Genomic DNA, 18010 nt, shown 5'->3' with positions numbered 1-18010 from the left:
GTGTCTGCCTTGAATTGTGTGCTACCGTTAAAATGTGAGTGTACTCCTATTTATTTCAAATGTCTTATTGTACAAATGAATGTATGTTGTCTCAACAAAAAAAGATCTGAAATATGCATATAAGTACAGAGGTATTTATTCCAATCATTAATCACATTTCGTATTGAACTTCAGTACTGTACAGAATAGTGCAACATCAAATAGTTACACCTTGTTTAGGATGTCATGTGCTACAGTCTGTTACACTACAATCCAAAATATAATCGTGGGCTGGCTCATAAATAAGAAGAGGCCTGGAGTCAATTAAAGGCATTGTTGAGTGTGTGGAGGGGAAAAAAAAAAAAAAAGGTTGTGTCAGCAGGTCATAATGGAATAACATTAAAATCAATTTCTGGCTCATCTACAGCTCAAACAAAATGCAATTGGTTTGAGAAAGCGGGTCATTTTAGTACACATGCACCATTCCATAGAGGAAAGTCCAGAAGAGGACGTAGGTGAAAAGACCTCCAACCAAGCCCCCAGTGAAGAGCAGCCGCCTGGATTTAAAACACTTGTTCCATCGGCGTCCGGCCTTGAGAATGAGCAGCAAAGATAGGAGGAAGGAGGACAAAAAGTAAAAAATGAAACCATACAGTCCCGTCAGGCCCATGATACCGGCGGTGGCCCCGGACAGCGCCGACACGGAGGTACGACAGTAGTCCAGCACGGCGGCATTGCCCCTCACTGCCACTTCGCTGATGAACTGCGGCCCCTCTCGTTTGGCTACTATGGCTGCCATCTTTGCTCTGGTAGAAGGTGACGGGAAAATTCTGCAGAGAATGTACAATCAGGTTACAATTTACAACCGGATGCTGATGAGATTAGAAAACTTTGAATCAATTATGTACAATCAAGTGCATTTAAGTGAAGTAAAAAAACAACAACATAAGTTCTAACTTGCCTTCCCTAATTTTTGTTTTGTTGGACAGCTTACAGGTGACGTTAACAGAGAAGGCAAAAAAAACCTTGAAATTATTTCACTGTTTTTTACATTGCACAGCATCAAGGGCATTTGACAAATGGTTAAAGTTAGCAAGGGGTAAATCTGCATCGACAACGGCATCGGGCGACAGATAACTGCGTAAAATACCTTAATTTTTTTTTTTTTTTAATGATATAGTAAAATAAGCGGCACCAGCGCTGTGCGATTTCCCTGGTCTATTTCAACATCCAACCCATCATCGCTAGCGCCATCGTGCTAACACTGTGTTCATGCTAATGCTAAGAGAGGTGTGATTCTTACCGAAAGGATGACGAAGGGCTTCTCGACTCCTTACAACGCACTTAAAAATGCATTATGTGCAAAATATTAATTCGTCGACTTGAACACGGAGCTGCTGCAAGGGAAAGCCACGTTCATTTTTATCAACCGCGACTTAGAGTGCTCACCAGTCAGTCCTCGTCCATGCTAGTCGCAATGCATAATGGGAAGTGGAAAGCGTACAGTCATCAGAAACAATATTAATGGTGCATTCGATGTCGGGTAAAACGTAGGATTTTGGTGCACCGGGCAAATCCCTCACAATCAACCGATGAAAAACACATTACAATATACGCTTCCTTAAATAATATAATATATGCACTCATGTAATGCCCAGCTGAATGACTTCCAGGTGGGTGCAGCAATGCATTGGTGTAGTTACCAGTTAGTTATCAAGTCAAATACCAAAGAAGAAGAGCGAGTTCAACCGAAGCTGCATGAGGTTTGTTCGTACTAGTATCAGCTGCTATGCCTCAGTACATTCTCGGTTTAGATGTGGGCACCACATCGATTAAAGCAGTTTTATTAGAAAGTGAATCAAGGAGCGTTGCTGCAAGCCAGAGTTTGCCAACTGCTTCTGACCTCCCCGATTCGAATGGGATAAAGGTAAGTGCTCGACATAGTCAAACATCTGCCGTAAACATCTGCTTGTTATCGGGTATTGTGTCATCGATATCCAGGCTAAGGAGCAGGATACTGGCCGGATTCTGGAAACTCTTAACCGGTGCGTCGGGCTGCTACCGGCGGACAAACTGCAACATGTGTGCAGCATCGGGGTATCTGGACAGATGCACGGGGTTTTGTTTTGGAATGCTGAAAGTGGTAAACATTTTTTTTTTATGCACTATTCGAGTTTTCATAAATGCTTCACATGGTTTCAAAATACGGTTGGTGCTTGCGTTATGTGACAATGCGCGTTGCACAAGAATGCGCGCTCACTTACCATCTCATCGTTTTGCATTGGCCTCTAAATTATTCTCAAATGATTAGTTATTATTATTATTATTATTACCACTATATAGCATGGAAAGTATAAGTGGAAAAGATCAGATCAGGTCTTGTACCTGTTTGTACTTTGACTAATTGTACTTTGACATGGACAACAGTTAAAGATTAATCTGATCACATGGCTTTGAAGAACTACTTTTACCCATAACAATTTACAACAGAATCTTTTAATTTGTCAGAGCAAAAATTATAAATGGCCATCATACTGTAGGTTGCGATTGGTCCGGAGGCAACTTCAGTCAGCTGATTACCTGGCAAGATGGCCGCTGCAGCAATAGCTTCCTGTCCTCCCTTCCAAAACCGGATTCACACCTCGCCGTTGCCACAGGATTCGGCTGTGCCACCATCTTTTGGTATATGAAACACAGGTAAGCAAAACACACATAATCAGGACATCCATTTTGGACCATGGATCTAATTCTCACCAATTTGGCACTAAACAGCACCACAATGGATTTGAGATGAAATTATATAGTGCAGCAATATATATTTTTTGTTTTATTCTAAAAGCGTGATTCTTCTGTAGGCCCGAGTTCCTCAAGGACTTCACTGTGGCAGGCACCATCCAGGACTATGTTGTATCCAAATTGTGTGGGTTGGACCGATGTCTCATGACACCCCAGAATGCAGCCAGCTGGGGTTTCTACAAGACATCCTCCAACCAGTGGAATCTGGACATGTATTGTTGACTTACGTGCTAACGTTCATACTAAATGCATGTTATCCGGAGTCTTACACATAACCGTGTGTGTGTGTGTGTGCATGTTCTAGTCTGAATGGCGTCGGCTTCCCTTTGCACCTACTTCCTCAGTGTGTCCCCTCCGGTGAGTTGGCGGGCCACACTGGTTCCGACTGGCACGGCATCCCCACGGGCACGCCAGTAGGGGCCGCTCTGGGAGACTTCCAGTGTGCCGTCTACTCCTGCCTGAGTGCACAGACAGATGCAGGTGAAAACAGGAAGTGCTGAAATCTCAGTTTTAACAAGAAATGCTAAAAGGTGACATCTGTGGTTTTGTCATGAAACTCTTCCGATGGGGGTTAACAGAACTGGAACGGAAAGCAGGGGACATAAATACACGCTGATTTTTAACCTCTTAACCCAAACCATGCCCCCCTCGTAGGCTAACAATATTAAACTTGCTCCTTGCATGTTAAGTCATTATTTATTTTAACCTCAACTCACACAACTGCACGTTTTGTCATTCTAGTTCTTAACATAAGCACCTCAGCCCAGTTGACCTTCGCCATGCCGGCTGACTTCAAACCTCCTGATTGTCCTCAGCCTGAATCGTCCATTGCTTTCTTCCCCTACTTTGGCTCTTCATACTTGGCCGTGGCGGCGGCGCTCAACGGAGGGAATGTCCTGGCCACTTTTGTGGATATGCTCACCGGTTGGATGAAAGAACTCGGTGTGTATTTTTTTTTTTTTTGGGATCATATTATCAAAGCATGCACATCTGGCACGGTGTAAAGCCACGCTGGGGCAGGCTCGACTTTATTTTGGTATTTTCGCAGACGGCTCGGTTCAGTTTAAAAAGGGCCATTCTCAATTCCTCGACATTGCAGGTGTGGAGCTGAGCGAACAATCCCTTTATGAGAAGATGATCAGTTGTGCTCTGAACCAGGAAAGCAGCAACCTTGCAGTGCATCCAACAATCCTAGGAGAGAGACACGCCCCTTTTACTCTGGGTCAGGTGACCAACATTTCCACAAGTAATCTCTCTCTGGGTCACGTGACCAGAGCTCTCTGCCGGGGGATCTTGGAGAATCTGGCCTCCATGATGACCCCTGAGCGGCTACAGCAGGCGGGGGTCAACAGGATAATTGGTAGCGGGAGCGCCCTGGCACGTAATCAGGTCCTGAAACAGGAAGTGGAGAAAGTATTTGCCCAGCCCGTGATATACGGACGGGATGCCGACTCCGCCGTTGGCGTCGCTTTGGTCCTCTGTGACTGACTCAGATCTAGCAATGCGGCATGGCGCTGACAATTTTGGAGTCGCTTCTTGAAGATGACAAAGGAGCAGTTCAACGAATGGAAATGCCTGCCTCACAAAGATGATGCTTTATTCAAGTGAATCACCACAAATGTCCACTTTATGCTTCATGTGTCAAATACAAAGTCAAAACGATGTTCAGACTGTCTTGGAAAAACATTAGCAGTACAGGAAGTAGCCTGTTGCCACGCTCAGTTGAGCCTACTTTGCATGGCAGAAAATATCACTCAGTGATCACGGGACGCATGTTGAAGTGAAACTAAACACATAGTAACCAGAATGGGCTAAAAAAAACAAGAGAGACGTTTTTCAGTTATGGGTGTTATTTAAATATCATACATGATGCATGTGTGTGGGTGGGCTTGTGCACAGCCAGTCAATACATCCTCATTTCATGCACTTACAGCTCCACACTAATGTGCTCTGATATTCTCCAGGGCGGGTCACTCCACCCCACCCCACCCCACCCCCCTTTCCTCATGTTCATCTTGCCTGTGTTACATTAAGCAAGCATCTCAGGACACGAATTCCCGACTGCCCGCTGCAGACCTAACGGCGATCCCATTGTTTTGTGTTCTAATGCAAAGGAAATCAAAATCTGGAATCTCTTTGTGGTAAGTCAATTGATATCATTATTTCAACATTATGAATGTTGTTTCCTGAGATCTCAAAGAAAATAGTGATATCATTTTTGCGTTGTTTTCTAGACATTTTGTAATGGATGGATGGACGGATATTTGAATACTATCTATTCCACGATGAGATTTTTAAAAGCTTACTGCATTTAAATCTTCCCCGCTATCATGTTCTTTTAATGGATCTCTCCGTTTCCATGCTGACTCATCTATTACCCCCATTTTAAAAGAGGAACAAAAATATGACTTCCCATTTACATGTTAAGGGGTGAATAAAAAATATTTTTAAATCAGTGCTGTGTCCTCAGCCCAAGAGGCAGTCATGGAGATTTTTTTTTTTTAAATATATCTATAAACAAAGTCTTTGTTAGTCAGTGGCAGACAAACATCACATGTCAGAGGTGATTTTCTGTAGTCATGGTAACTTCTGCTTTTCCCACATTCCACAAATACAATTTGACTTTTCAGATTGTGTTTTCATTCTATTTCTTTTTTTTTTATGTGTTTTTTTATTTAACAGTAAGTATGCAAATGAAATTGTATACACAAGATAGGCAACTTGAACACAAAACAAATCTAAAGGCAACAAGCATGAAAGAAAATGGATAGTTAGCGGTAAGAGTGGATCCATTAACGTACGCAAGGTGTCCTGTTATGGTCATAAAAGCTGATTGTTTCATAATTTGTAGACTTCTGGGCGCAGAGATGAAGAAGTCAGAGAAAGACACTTTCTCTCTAGAAGCCGACGACAGGACGGCGGACGAGAAATGTCGAGGCAAAGCACCAAAACAAAAGGCACCCAAAGCCCCCATGGACACCGATTACCAGGAGGAAATGGAGGACATCAAACCTCAAATACGATTCAACCTCAATTTTGATGCGTGAGAGTCTCCTTCATGTTCATCTAAAATCTATTTTGGAGGGGTGCTAATCCCATGTGGGAGTAGAATACTCACAAAAAAAAAAGCACGAACCTGACGTTGCTATTTCTTGTCTTGTGTTTCCAGAGGCATCCGAGGTGTCGATCAGGACGACACCAAGAGAGACAGTCGGACGTTCGACATCATTCGGCTGTTTGATGCGGCGGCTAGCGGGAATGTCACCAGATTGGAAGGACTGCATGAGTACCTGCATCAAAACATGAAGAAACTCTCGGACTCTCTGTGTGAGTGTGATGAGTCCCCCCCCACATACCTTTTTTTTTTTTTTTTTTTTTAACAGGTTTTATCCAACTGCTTCATACCGATGATACTAAACTTCCAAAATGAACTCGAGTGGGTTTTCACTTGCAGATAAGTCGCATGGTAAAACTGCCCTGATGAAGGCCATTCTGCATCTCCAGGACGGCAAGAACCCCAATGTTGAATTACTATTGGACATCTCAGAAAGGACTGGCGACATTAAAGACTTTGTCAATGCAGCATACACCAATGACTACTATAAAGGTAAATGGAATTTTGCATCAATATTCGATACCGCTAATCTTGTTCAGGGTCAAGATGAACTGGACTCTATCCCAGGCTACGTTGTTTATTATAAACAGGGCAGACGGCGCTACACATCGCAATTGAGCGAAGGAGTCTGAGCTACGTCAAACTTTTGCTCAGTAAAGGAGCCGACGTCCACGCCAAAGCCTTTGGGAAATTCTTCCAGCCACATAAAGGCCCCAATTTCTACTTTGGTGAGTGCGAGGAGCGCCCTCTTGTGGAATTTCACATAGATGTCAAGCACACACACATACTGTTCCTCCACTATTTGAGAATCTGCCTGGGCCCAGAGATCAAACTAAACATGGTGAAGTTTCATTTAGTTATTATGTTGCACGCAAATGGAAAACAAGTCATCCCTGAGTTTAAATGCTTTCAAATGCAGATGAACAAACATAGCTTTTTTTCCATTTGATGAAGGTATTCCAATATTTTTTTTGTATACCATCTTCTTTGTCCTCAGGTGAGCTTCCTCTCTCCCTGGCAGCATGCACGAACCAGCCTGAGATGGTCGAGTTCCTCTTGGACAACGAGTATCAGCAGGCCAACCCAAACGTTCCCGACTCTCATGGCAATACGGTGCTGCACGCCCTGGTGGTAGTGGCCGACAACACCAAGGAGAACACGGATTTATTCATCGCCAGCATGTACGATCGCATCCTGACCACCACGGCTCGGCTGAGGCCCAAACTCAACTTGGAGAACATTGAAAACAAAAACGGCCTGACGCCTCTCAAACTGGCTGCCAAGACTGGAAAAAGTGGGGTAAGGCCAATAACAGGTGATTAAGTGCAGGATGCTCAAGAGTTTTTAGTAACTACATAAGGTAACTAAATATTTGCAACATATGATTTGATGCAGTGCAATTCTACAACGCTGTAAAATACAAACAGAAGAATCAACATTTTACACTTAAGGTCAAAGTGACTCAAAAATTACAGACAGCACTTTTTAATGTACGGTAATCATAATTCAAAAGTATAACAATACTATAAATAAAACATTTTTTACTAAAATACAATTTATTAATAATGCTAATTGTCAATGATAATAAAAACAAACGTATACTAACCAATTTCGTCAAGCCCGTCGTTACTAATTTCGAAATTCCCACGTCTGCCATACACAAAAAGTCCCGGAAATTCAAGGAGCCCTCACGTGTTAATTCTGATGCATTTCATTGGCTACGAGATCGAGAATTAGTCAACAAAAACAAAACAAACAAACAAACAAAAAACAATCCGCTTTCCCAGTTTTAAGGGTAGAAAGGTGTAACAGCGCTCCTGGCTATAGCGGTTGAAATGTGGTAATGCGCTTCCGGCTTCAATGGATGAAATATTTTTTTAATTAAAATATCAAAAAACGATCAATTATTTTCAAATAATATCAACATACAGACGTCTATTGTAAAATACAATAAATGCAAAATATAGAATTTTACTGGATCATCAAAAATACATATATAAATTGTATATTATATATTTATATTATATATATTTTACTGGCAGCAGATCCAGAAAAATACTATACTAATTTAAAGAATAATATGAATGTTTACAGTATTATACTGGAAATTATAAGTGCAGTAAGATACACGTTTGTAGATGATATATTCCCCATGAATAGATGAGCCTTTACAAACATGTCATGTTCCTTTTGGCAGCTTTTCGCACGCATCCTGAAGCGCGAGTTCCAGGAGTGCCACACCAAGCATTTGTCTCGTAAATTCACCGAGTGGGTTTACGGGCCCGTCCAGAGTTCCTTGTACGACTTGGCCTCCGTGGACTCAGCGGACAACAAGTCGGTCCTGGAAATACTGGTCTATGGCAGTGACATCCCTGTGAGTCCCTGTGTTAAAGTGCATTCGTGTAGTCTGGACTACTTTTTAAATGTTCCGTGTCTGCTCCCAGAACCGCCATGAAATGCTCCAGACAGAACCTCTGCACCAACTGCTGGAGGACAAGTGGAAGAGGTTTGCAGGCCTATTGTTTGGTCTCAACCTCTTGGTCTACTTTGGGTACCTGTTTATCTTCACTGCGGTGGCTTACAATAAAAAGAATGGAAAGGTGGAAAGGTCGAAAACTACGTTGTCTCATCCAAACGGCACAATTGTTGAAATTGTTTTTTCTATCCAGATACCGTTCCCTCTGGAGCGTACCACTTCCGGTTACCTGTATCTTTGCGGGCAGCTACTAATCACATTAGCAAACGTCTATTTCTTTGTCATGGGGGTACGTATCGAACGATTTTCGCTCTTGTGCTTCAGCAACTTCATAACAATCCAAAATTGATATGCAGTTATTCGATCTGATGAGGAAACGACCAAAGCTGGAGACCTTGCTGATTGATGGATATTATGATATTCTTTTGTAAGTAGCACTCATTTAACGTAGCCAATCACAGGGCGGAAATATGATGGAGCTTCTTTTTTTTTTTTAGCTTTGTGCAGGCGATCCTCTTCCTGGTCGCAGCCGGTCTTTATGTCTTTGGGAGACAAGAGTACTTGGGCTTCCTGGTGCTGTGTCTTGCGCTCAGCTGGGTCAACCTGCTCTACTTTGCCAGAGGCAGCAAACACATGGGCATCTACAGCATCATGATACAGAAGGTATATCAGGACCGAGAGTAGCCTTCAACAACCATTTTGGAACCTTTTCATCCTTTGCAGATGATACTCAGCGATATCCTACGCTTCCTGTTTGTCTATGTTGTCTTCCTGTTTGGATTCTCAGCAGGTAGGACTACTAGTTTTTGCCGTACTTGGGTCTAGTAGTCTACTGTATTTTAATAATGGTCATATTTGGAAAGTTTTTTTTTTCCAGATGTGGAAACAATTCTAAGATTTCGCTTCATATTTTCGTCCATATGGAATTGTTGACATTTGATCATTTTGTCACAGCTGTGGTTACACTACTCATTGAGCCCCCTGTGCGGAACACCACCGATAAGGGTCGTCTCTTCGGACCGCTCTACCCCGAGTCCGAGTGTATCAAGCCCACCTTCCGAAATATCTCCTACACTACGCTGCAGCTCTTTAAGTTTACCATCGGCATGGGTGACATGGAGTTCACCGAGCAGTACCAGTACAAGGAGGTCTTCTACGTTCTGCTCATTTTTTACATCATTCTCACTTACATCCTGCTGTTGAATATGCTCATCGCTCTGATGAATCGCACTGTGGAGAAGATCACCATGGAGAGCACCAGCATCTGGAAGCTACAGGTCAGCTACACTGGCTGGTTAGGCTCAACAGTTCTGGTTTGATGTGTTTTTGTTTCGATATGTCAGAGGGCCATCACCATCTTGGACATGGAGAGAAAGTTGCCGTTATTTGTGAGGAAGAGGCTTCGCTGTGGGGTGGACAAAAATTTGGGCACACCTTCTGAACAAGACCACCGTCGATGTTTCAGGTTTGTGATTAACCTTGAATGACAAAGTGAATTCATGGAAAGTTTGGAAAACAATCATGAGCTTCAAACATGGGGTGGGGGGGGAATCTGACCTCTAATTGAAGGATGTTTTTTTTCTTGTCATGGTAGAGTGGAGGAAGTCAACTGGAACAAATGGAACGTCTGCCTGGGCATAAACCACGAGGAGCCCGGCAACTGTTATCGAAGGCGACAACTGACGTCAAACTGCCAGCCGATTCAGACAAACAAAGGTTCACAAAAAAAAAAAAAAAAGAAATGTTTAGCTCAATGATTACTGTGGCAAAATAATCAAATTACACCTGATTGGGCCAAAAATTATTTTATCTTTTTTAATCCATCTGTTGATATTTGCAACAGTTTTAGTTAGTAAAGTAGTTTACCGTAAGATTTGTTTTGGTGGTCAATGATGTGCCATAGTTAAAATAAACAAAATTGGTAAACACTAAGATAGACAATAGTTTCAACTCTATTTCTTTTTTGTTCCACAGGAGGGCGCTGGAGAGACTTACTTACCAAGAGCAGAAGAGGACCACAGTCCACGGAGATGAGCAACTTTTCACCGTGAACACACAGAAAATGCAACTTTTTCAAAGGAAATGTTTGTAAAATATCAAGAACAAGTGCTTTAGTCTGAATGTAACGATGCAAAAAAAAAATAATTAGTGGCACAGGTCTTGGTTTGAGTAGCATTATTATGATTAGTAATCATCACAAAGGTCGTGATTCCAGATTTTATGCAACCTCCATTTTATCACAGCCAAGCAAGCGTAATCTCGCACATGCTCGCTTCTTCCCGTCGCTATTTAGAGGCGGCAGGCCTCAATTAATGGTGTGAGATTGCTGCAACAATTACAATTAATGAATGTGACGAACATCACATTTGGTGCTTAGAATTAAGTGCAATAGAAAATAATCTCTTCGTGCCATGATTTCCGTTTGTAAACATCTGCAGCGTAAAGTCCAAACAGTGTCTCAAACCCATATGAAAGCATAAATTAGAATTTTATTTTATTATTACAATATTACAAAAAAAGAGTAGCACAACTCTCACGCTCTTGCTTCTTATCCGTCTTGAAAGATGACAAAAAAGATAGGCTATGGACCTTCTTCCTTTTCACAGCAACAGAACAGGGGGGGGGAACTTAAATAAGAAAATCAAGTATTATAAATAGTCACAATTGCAAAACCGAAGCTTTGAAAATTGGCCAAAAAAAAAAAAATACAGCTCAGTAACTACACATTGCTAAAATATACGGTATAATTATCGTATCACTCCTTTTCTTGCTTCCCATAACAAATCTCTAAGGAATTGCTTTATCTAGTCAATACAATTTCATTAAAATAAAAAGACCAGGGGAAAAAAGAAAAAAACAAATTACCCCCCCACCCAAAAAAAAAAGCGCTGTGTCTGTGTATTCTCACCATCTTTCTTCTCCTTATTATTTGGGGTTTTCATTAAAACCATGCTCAAGGAAAGTCCAAGGACCAAACAATTAAGGCTTTTTAGGGGTTGGTAGGTGAACAGAACATGGGTCTTATCGTGATCACGCACGCACACGCACACGCACACACACACACACACACACACACACACACACACACACACACACACACACACACACACACACACACACACACACACACACACACACACACACACACACACACACACACACACACACACACGCACACACGCACACACACAAACGACCCGGCAACACTCACACAATCATTAAAGTTTAAATGTTACAGTAGTCTAGTAGGTAAGCCAGTGTACAATAAAATAAACAATGCGTTTGCTGTTTGAACGTAATAAGTCTGCTTTCGTTTCCATCCGTGTCATCTTGCAAGTGATCAATTTGGTCTTCACATCACAATCAGTAGCAAGCACACCTTTCACCCCGGGACATTAGTAACACTTTGTACTATTGTATTGCCTTCAGCACGAATCGTCGTCCACATTCAAGTAATAAATTTGTCAAGGATTACGGAGGAAAAAAAAAATGCTTTGTAAAAGATAAAATGGCACGTCTTCCCAATCCAGCGCTCGGCATAAACGGCGACACGCCCTTTGGAAAAGAAGCTTTTGAATTCAACAGTGTCCTGAATTGTCATCCTTTGGTTGAATGATTATTATTTTTGATTTAATAATAATCGGGTCCTGCTAATCTTCCTATGGCGTATTCTCCATCCATTTATTGTTGGTAGGAGTGATTTGCAAATGTTTGAACACAAATCCATGCTGTCTGTCATTTATGTTGAGCGCTGTAAAAAAAAAAAAAAAAGTTACTCAGGCCATCTTTAACGCTTATGACCTTTTCTGTTTGAAAAAATTTCATTTTCCTGGCCCAGCCCCAAAGTTTTTGAAAACACCTGAATTCATTGCAGCATTTGAAGCAGGACAGAGCGCATCGCCGTGGCAACGCTGCCTGCTGGGTCCTTGCTTTATACAAACAACCCGATTGCGTTTGTAAGCAACAGCAAGGAGTCAAGTTTCAATAGTCCTATTATAACAAATAAATAATTACATCTGAAAATAGTAAAAGCTCAGCACGCACGCACGCACGCACGCACACACATCTCTGGCTGCTGTTTCAAATAAGGTTATTACACACGGGAAAAGTCTTTTCCTCGTGAGGAATTGACTTCCAAATGTGTGAAGTGGAAATAACACAGGATCTGTCAAGATCCAGGCACACACATGTAAGTATTGAGGAGCAGAAAGCAGGAATGACACACAGTAGACAAGGTGAACATGATTCCGAAATGTTCCAGGTAGAAGCATTCACTAACCCCCCCCCAGAAGAAAAGAAAGAATAAAATAAATTGATCACTTGCAAGATTGATCCAAAACCCCCAAAAAAACTACTGTTCTTCACGAATGAAATATATTCATTTACCCTCTTTAAGATGAGCAGTTTTGTCAAGTTATCATGTGGTTTCTTAAGACTAAACAAAAGAAAGGGGGGGGGGGGCTGATAACTTGCGGAGACAAGGCCATAGCTTATCTGTACCCTGGATGCTGGATGAGAGCGCTTCTACCATCCCCGAGCTCCGGCCCCACCCTGCTCATAGGGGGCCTGTGCATCTTGCCCATTAACCCGAGATTCTGATCGCGGAAGTAGGGCGTCTGGAAATCCCCACCCATGTAATCTATGGTTTGCATCAGATTAGTCTGGGCAGAGGAGGTGGAAGAGCTCGCCGCTAGCCTGTAATGGGGAGCCCCCGGGGGCCCGCATTCCAGTGCGCCGCCGCAGCCCCCCGGGCCCGCCCCGTGGAATGGCATGGCTACGTCCTGAGAGCCGGAGCTGTCACTGTTTGGTGTGGGGAAGATGTTGCTGTTCCAAATGTGGGACTGGAAGTAGTGACCGTTTGGGTAGTGGGCCACCGTCATGCCGTTGTGGTTGACGGGCGGAGAGGGGGTGGGCCTCTCTAGAGGGGGTTTCAGCATGTACGGTTGGCCCACGCACATGTCCGCGGGGTAGGTCAAGTGGAAGCCGGCATCCCTGGTGGACTGCTTGCAACCGTTGGGAATATGGGGCACGTGGGTCAAATGCTGCGGATTCCAAGAGCGCATCTTCTGTTGTTGTTGCGGCTGCTGTGTGTTGGGTTGTTGCAACTGCTGATTGGGTTTTGGGTGCAGATGCTGCTGCTGAGGGTGCTGTTGCTGCTTGAGATCGGTGTGGTTGGAAGGCAAGTGGTTCATGGTCACGCTAGGTAAAGGGTGGGCTCCCGCCGGGATGGCTGATTTCTCTTGGGGGCCCAGGATGCAGTTGTGCGGGTGGAAGCCGCCCGCGGCGGCAGCCGGGTTGCTGTGCATGGACACCCTGGAGCAAGCGCTGATAAGGAGATTGCGACTGATGGGGCTGGGGTTGGCGATCTGGCCCTCGCACATAGAGGCCGATCCGACCCCTTGGGCCCGAGCTTGGCAGAACTGGTTGATCTGGTGCACGATGGTGCTCAGGTCTGGCTGGTGGCCCTGGTGCAGCCCCGTGGCCATTGGGAGTGGAATGGTTGAGGTAGAGACGGTCACGTTAGGTGGTGCCTCGCCATCTGGCAGCTTTCTGCTCCCCTGCAGACCGGGCTGCTGCTGCTGCTGGAGGTGCTGCTGCTGCTGGAGGAGGACGGCAGAAGGGTGGCCGAGGGCTGGGTGTTGGGAGACAGTCTGCAGTCTAGGCGGGCCCTGAGAGTGCTGGGCCACGGGGAGAGCGTGTCTGAGGCTCTGCTGCTGAGCCAGTGGCATGTGTAGAGTCTGAGGTGCGTCTTGGGCTTGCAGGGCTAAGCTCTGCTGAGGTTGGGGGAGGTTGGGCAGAGTGGAGTGGCGGGGGTTTAAAGTGCTGGTCGAAGTCACTTGGTAAGGGCTCCTCAGGTGGTTCATGATGACTTCGGGGTGCAAGCGAGACCGGCCGCCGGAAAAATCTTTCAGGATCCCCTTGACGGAGGGCACCTTGACAATGGCCAGGAGGCCAGTCTTGGCCTGAGAGGAAGGGTAAGGACTGTAGCGCTGGCCCGATGTGTCCAGCCCGTTGACTGTACGCCGGACGTGATTCCGCTGCGGGACCTTGATGCTGTTGGGGAAGATTTTGATGGTGAGGGGGTTGTTGGCAACTTTCTTAGCATAGGCATCCAATTCTGCAGGGGTTGGGAAAGGAGTGGATCTCATCCTTTGTGTGGTGTCCCCTATGATGACAAAAAAAGAGAAAAAATATTAAAGACCGAGTAAGAGACCGATGGGATGATGACTCACAAGCCACAATGACAATCAATCGTGTTCGATCACACTGCAGCTGCCACCATGCCCGTCGCAAATATTTAACCGGCTCCTTTTTTCTCCAGAACCATCCTGCTAGTTTTTTGGTTTGCGTGACAAACAAAAACGCCAGACACGGGTGGGGAAAAAAGAACCTCTTTGGAGCTGAGGTTAAAAAAAACAAAAAACAAAAAAAAAAAGTGGCGATGATGCTCCCCTGCGGCTGCGTCGCGGAGAAGGAAAACAAGGTGGCGAGCGAGACGTGACAGCAGACGAGTAATCAGACACAGACTCTGATCTGCGGGGGAGAAGACTTTGCTGGCTCCGGCTAACAGACATTTGTTACACCTGCTAAGCATCCGGGCTAAATTTAACCTCTCAAAGTGACAGTGAAGGTGGCTTCACTTATGAGCCCCATCTTAAATTGGACTAAAAAAAGAAAAGGATAGCGTCGACGTTGGCAGAAATGTGTCACGTGTGGTTTTCAATGTCAACGCTGAGGAAACAAAACGTGCAAAAGTCGCTAGCTGATGTCATCCCGCCCGCCGCACTCTGCAGTAGAAAACAAAAGTATTAATGAGTCTAAAGTGTGCCGTGGCATAATTGAACTCAACTGCCTTTACGTTTATTGCTATTGGACTGTTTATGTGAAGTAGATAAGCCAAAGTCGTTAACACCAAGTTGATGGAGCAGCAATGTGAAATGTCTCAGTTACTTTCATATGGCCTTGGCTCTTGCGTTCAGTCACACGGTGAGCTGACTCGGAACCCAAACTGGGCCAACTGGGTAATTAATTCCCCCCCCCCTTTTATTTGGGAATGGGGAAACAATGGGCAAGCGGACTTCAATGTCCAGCCAGCCGATGACAGCCTTATTAATGCCAAGGTCCGGGCCAAGGTGCTTGAGTGGACGCCAGCCATCGCATCGACCTAATGTGTGTCACTGAATAAATGCCAGGGCAAGCAAAGGCGAGGATGGACTTCCCCCCTGTCAACTGCCGCTAATGATAAATGGCCTTTGTGACATCAACGCTGACTGCAGAACGACAAAATGGTATTCGCATTATTCACAGTGTCAGCATACAGAACATACCGCACTTGGCAATAAAACCCGATTTAGAAAAGTGGAAAGCAAACTGGCGGCATCAATGCTGCCAGTGTAGTTTTTTTTGTTGTTGATATTTTTGTTGCTAAAAAAAGAGGATCTTGTGTTCTTTTTTTCCCATCTGACATAGAAGATATGTCAGAAATGTTCCTGCAATGGTGTCACAAGATATATTTCGCTACACTGTAATCATCCTTGAGTAGGAAAGTGTGACCATAGTTCGCTATATCGAATTCCATTTTTTTCCCCTTTTATATACATATATTTAGTGTCAGGTCATCAAGCAATGAGTAGAGTGAGTAATAATGACTTGCCAGGGAGAGTCATCACGGGTGATGAGTCATGGAGCTTCGAGTATGACCCGGGAGGGCAAATTTAAGAGCCTTCATTAGAAGACTTCCATCTTGCCAAGGCCAAAGAAAGCAAGACAGCAGAGGTCCAAAGTCATACTGGAGAAGCCCGAACACTGTCAAAATTTTAAAAAACTCATTTTTATTTTGGAGCTTTTAACTTGAATTCCCTTTTTTTTTTTTAGGGTTTGATAGTTTTTAACTTTATATGATCATCAGGGGACAATTTGAAAGACGTGGATGACATCAAGATGGGGCGTGATGACAGCGCTGCAGAGGATCCCCAGAAGAATCGTTGAAAAAGTGCATGAAAGCGTGACAGAGAAGGCTGGCAAAGTGTTTTAAACTTACCGGGGAATTACTTGGCTTGACGTTTGCATTTCAAATACATTTATTTTTTTATTTTTATGACACCGCCATTTGGAACCTTTCCGACACAATTTGTCTATCTTGGCTTGTATATGGCTAATAGTAGTTGAGCGTAAACGTAGCAAACTTGAAAAAAAAAAAAATAAGAAAAACTTTGGGGCTGGGGGGAAAAAAATCAATCAATAAACCAGTGTAAAAAGGCCTGTCTGCAAATGTATGTGCTCGCAAGCGTCGCTTATTAGCATTTCAACCTTCACCTCAAACCTGGATTAATTGAAGGGCTTAAAGTATCAAGGGAGGGTTAATGAGGATATAAGTGAAGTTTGTTGGCGGTCGCCGGTGGCATCATCTAAGATCTCCCAACTAAGCAACCTTTTCTTACAGCAAGCAGGGGGAAAGGGGGCTACTTTGGCTTGCGTGTTAATTACCCCGCTGTTGGCACACAAGTGCACAGTCAGCAGGCTCTAATTAGGGCTTCTTTTATTCAAACAACTGTTCTTATTGAACATGGTTTAAGCGGCAGGGGGGGTGCAAATTTTCACTCGGGAGTAGGAAATTGAAGCTTCAGTGTTGAATGAGACTGTTAAATTCAGTTACCACGTGTGCAGCTTGCCTCCTTCAAAACTCAGCGTGTCACGCTGACAGGGGTCAAAGAGTTAGACGTTGAAAAAAAGGAAAATATCAGAAGAAGCAGGTGAAAGAGGGCTGCTTTTGATCTCTGTGAGATGCAATAAATAAAATAAAAAATACAATCAAAATGTGCCCGGTGGCCCCCGCCGGGATCCATGTTTGTTCTGCTGAGAAGAATGGAGGACCGAGGGCCATTTCCTGGTATGTGAGACATCATGGCTGCACGAGCCTGTTGTATCTTTGTGCACCTGGGCCATCATCTGCGAACAGACACTCGCCAATGATAAATAGAGCAGCTGCTCAGGGCCCGGCCTTGCCTCTGACAGCGACCCGCTAGCTCGTAACTTCTAAATGACTTCTCTTATGCACCGCCGCGGTAGAGAGTGGCCAACCTGGTGGTCTGGGATCTTTGGTGAAAATGGAGGTGCGGGGAAGGGGGGGTGAAAGACAGAGTCCTGGCCTCTCTAAAACTCAAATGGTAACAAAAACAGGAGCTCATCAAGTGGTGACGTCTCGGTGAGGCAGAGAATGTACTTTTAAGAGCAAATATACTGTGCTCGTCATCCAAAGGGATTGGGCAGACAAAAAAAAAGGAATATCATTTTTGCCCCAATTTGTCTGGGAGCAGGGGAAAGAATCGGGCACGTCACAAACCTGCCTGAGTGAGGCAACAGACCCTGGCACTTAGACTGCTGCATGCTTGCTGATCTCCCAGGGGGGTTGACTGATTACTGGCATTCTGAAATTACAGTCCTGATGAGCTGGGAGCTTTTTTTTTGTGACAAAAAAAAAAAACGGCCCATAAAAATGGGTCACGTTGAGTTTTTTTTTTTTTTTACTGAAAAGTACTTTTTAGGATTGAATGCCGCACGGTGTGAGCTTTAATCCATTTCTGACAAGTGACTGATTTATGTAGGTGATTTGAAAGGCATGGCCCTTTATGATTGGGGTTAAG

The 18010-nt window shown here is 44.1% G+C and overlaps 4 protein-coding genes across 12 annotated transcripts in view; 2 read left to right on the top strand and 2 right to left on the bottom strand.

Moving 5' to 3' along the window:
• Nucleotides 1-112: 112 nt before the first annotated feature.
• Nucleotides 113-6863, bottom strand: emc6 (ER membrane protein complex subunit 6). 4 transcript variants are annotated; one of them, XR_015068714.1, is made up of 4 exons: nucleotides 5912-6863; nucleotides 3112-3233; nucleotides 2560-2655; nucleotides 1698-2080 (listed from the first exon to the last, which is right to left on the bottom strand). XR_015068714.1 is itself a non-coding variant. In XM_085936132.1 (3 exons), exon 3 carries the CDS (start codon nucleotides 776-778, stop codon nucleotides 446-448), a length of 333 nt encoding a protein of 110 aa, XP_085792258.1. In that variant the 5' UTR covers nucleotides 779-809; nucleotides 2560-2655; nucleotides 3112-3229; the 3' UTR covers nucleotides 113-445. The 4 variants fall into 4 exon arrangements, 3 of the variants coding, with proteins under 3 accessions (XP_085792258.1, XP_085792260.1, XP_085792259.1); XM_085936132.1 differs by lacking the exons at nucleotides 1698-2080; nucleotides 5912-6863 and adding an exon at nucleotides 113-809 and having other exon boundaries at nucleotides 3112-3229; XM_085936134.1 differs by lacking the exons at nucleotides 1698-2080; nucleotides 2560-2655; nucleotides 3112-3233; nucleotides 5912-6863 and adding exons at nucleotides 113-809; nucleotides 1429-1509.
• Nucleotides 1500-4263, top strand: shpk (sedoheptulokinase). The gene is made up of 7 exons (XM_085936127.1): nucleotides 1500-1906; nucleotides 1981-2122; nucleotides 2520-2676; nucleotides 2835-2987; nucleotides 3080-3255; nucleotides 3517-3717; nucleotides 3875-4263. The coding sequence occupies exons 1-7, from the start codon at nucleotides 1769-1771 to the stop codon at nucleotides 4261-4263; spliced, it is 1356 nt and encodes a 451-aa protein (XP_085792253.1). The 5' UTR covers nucleotides 1500-1768.
• trpv1 (transient receptor potential cation channel, subfamily V, member 1) lies at nucleotides 4804-12278 on the top strand. Of its 4 annotated transcripts, XM_085936122.1 has the most exons (16): nucleotides 4804-4916; nucleotides 5677-5818; nucleotides 5945-6102; nucleotides 6230-6382; nucleotides 6481-6618; nucleotides 6888-7189; nucleotides 8088-8264; nucleotides 8335-8490; nucleotides 8560-8655; nucleotides 8723-8793; nucleotides 8864-9029; nucleotides 9090-9156; nucleotides 9321-9643; nucleotides 9710-9831; nucleotides 9961-10082; nucleotides 10341-12278. In XM_085936122.1, exons 2-16 carry the CDS (start codon nucleotides 5748-5750, stop codon nucleotides 10415-10417), a joined length of 2199 nt encoding a protein of 732 aa, XP_085792248.1. In that variant the 5' UTR covers nucleotides 4804-4916; nucleotides 5677-5747; the 3' UTR covers nucleotides 10418-12278. The 4 variants fall into 4 exon arrangements, with proteins under 4 accessions (XP_085792248.1, XP_085792247.1, XP_085792246.1 ...); XM_085936121.1 differs by lacking the exon at nucleotides 4804-4916 and having other exon boundaries at nucleotides 5467-5818; XM_085936120.1 differs by lacking the exon at nucleotides 4804-4916 and adding an exon at nucleotides 5480-5552 and having other exon boundaries at nucleotides 5627-5818; nucleotides 8335-8655.
• The window catches only part of fam222ba (family with sequence similarity 222 member Ba), a 28692-nt gene continuing 20970 nt past the window's right edge, over nucleotides 10289-18010 (bottom strand). For all 3 annotated transcript variants that reach the window (XM_085936126.1, XM_085936124.1, XM_085936125.1), the window contains one exon: nucleotides 10289-14532. In XM_085936126.1, the coding sequence (XP_085792252.1) occupies nucleotides 12857-14532 (1676 nt within the window). In that variant the 3' untranslated portion in view covers nucleotides 10289-12856. The remainder of the gene's footprint in view (nucleotides 14533-18010) is intronic.

Source organism: Syngnathus leptorhynchus, chromosome 17 (genome assembly GCF_054491065.1).
Source record: "Syngnathus leptorhynchus isolate UIUO chromosome 17, UIUO_Slep, whole genome shotgun sequence".
NCBI lineage: Eukaryota > Metazoa > Chordata > Actinopteri > Syngnathiformes > Syngnathidae > Syngnathus > Syngnathus leptorhynchus.
This window is presented reverse-complemented; position numbering and strand designations above follow the sequence as displayed.

Excerpts from the sequence above, each read along its gene's own strand:
- emc6 (XM_085936132.1), bottom strand. The coding sequence starts at position 778 with ATGGCAGCCATAGTAGCCAAACGAGAGGGGCCGCAGTTCATCAGCGAA.
- shpk (XM_085936127.1), top strand. The coding sequence starts at position 1,769 with ATGCCTCAGTACATTCTCGGTTTAGATGTGGGCACCACATCGATTAAA. Across the intron at positions 2,677-2,834 it reads TTTTGGTATATGAAACACAG|GCCCGAGTTCCTCAAGGACT; the intron begins GTAAGCAAAACA and ends ATTCTTCTGTAG. Across the intron at positions 3,718-3,874 it reads CGGTTGGATGAAAGAACTCG|GTGTGGAGCTGAGCGAACAA; the intron begins GTGTGTATTTTT and ends TCGACATTGCAG.
- trpv1 (XM_085936119.1), top strand. The coding sequence starts at position 5,592 with ATGGTCATAAAAGCTGATTGTTTCATAATTTGTAGACTTCTGGGCGCA. Across the intron at positions 6,383-6,480 it reads CACCAATGACTACTATAAAG|GGCAGACGGCGCTACACATC; the intron begins GTAAATGGAATT and ends TATTATAAACAG. Across the intron at positions 10,083-10,340 it reads GCCGATTCAGACAAACAAAG|GAGGGCGCTGGAGAGACTTA; the intron begins GTTCACAAAAAA and ends TTTGTTCCACAG.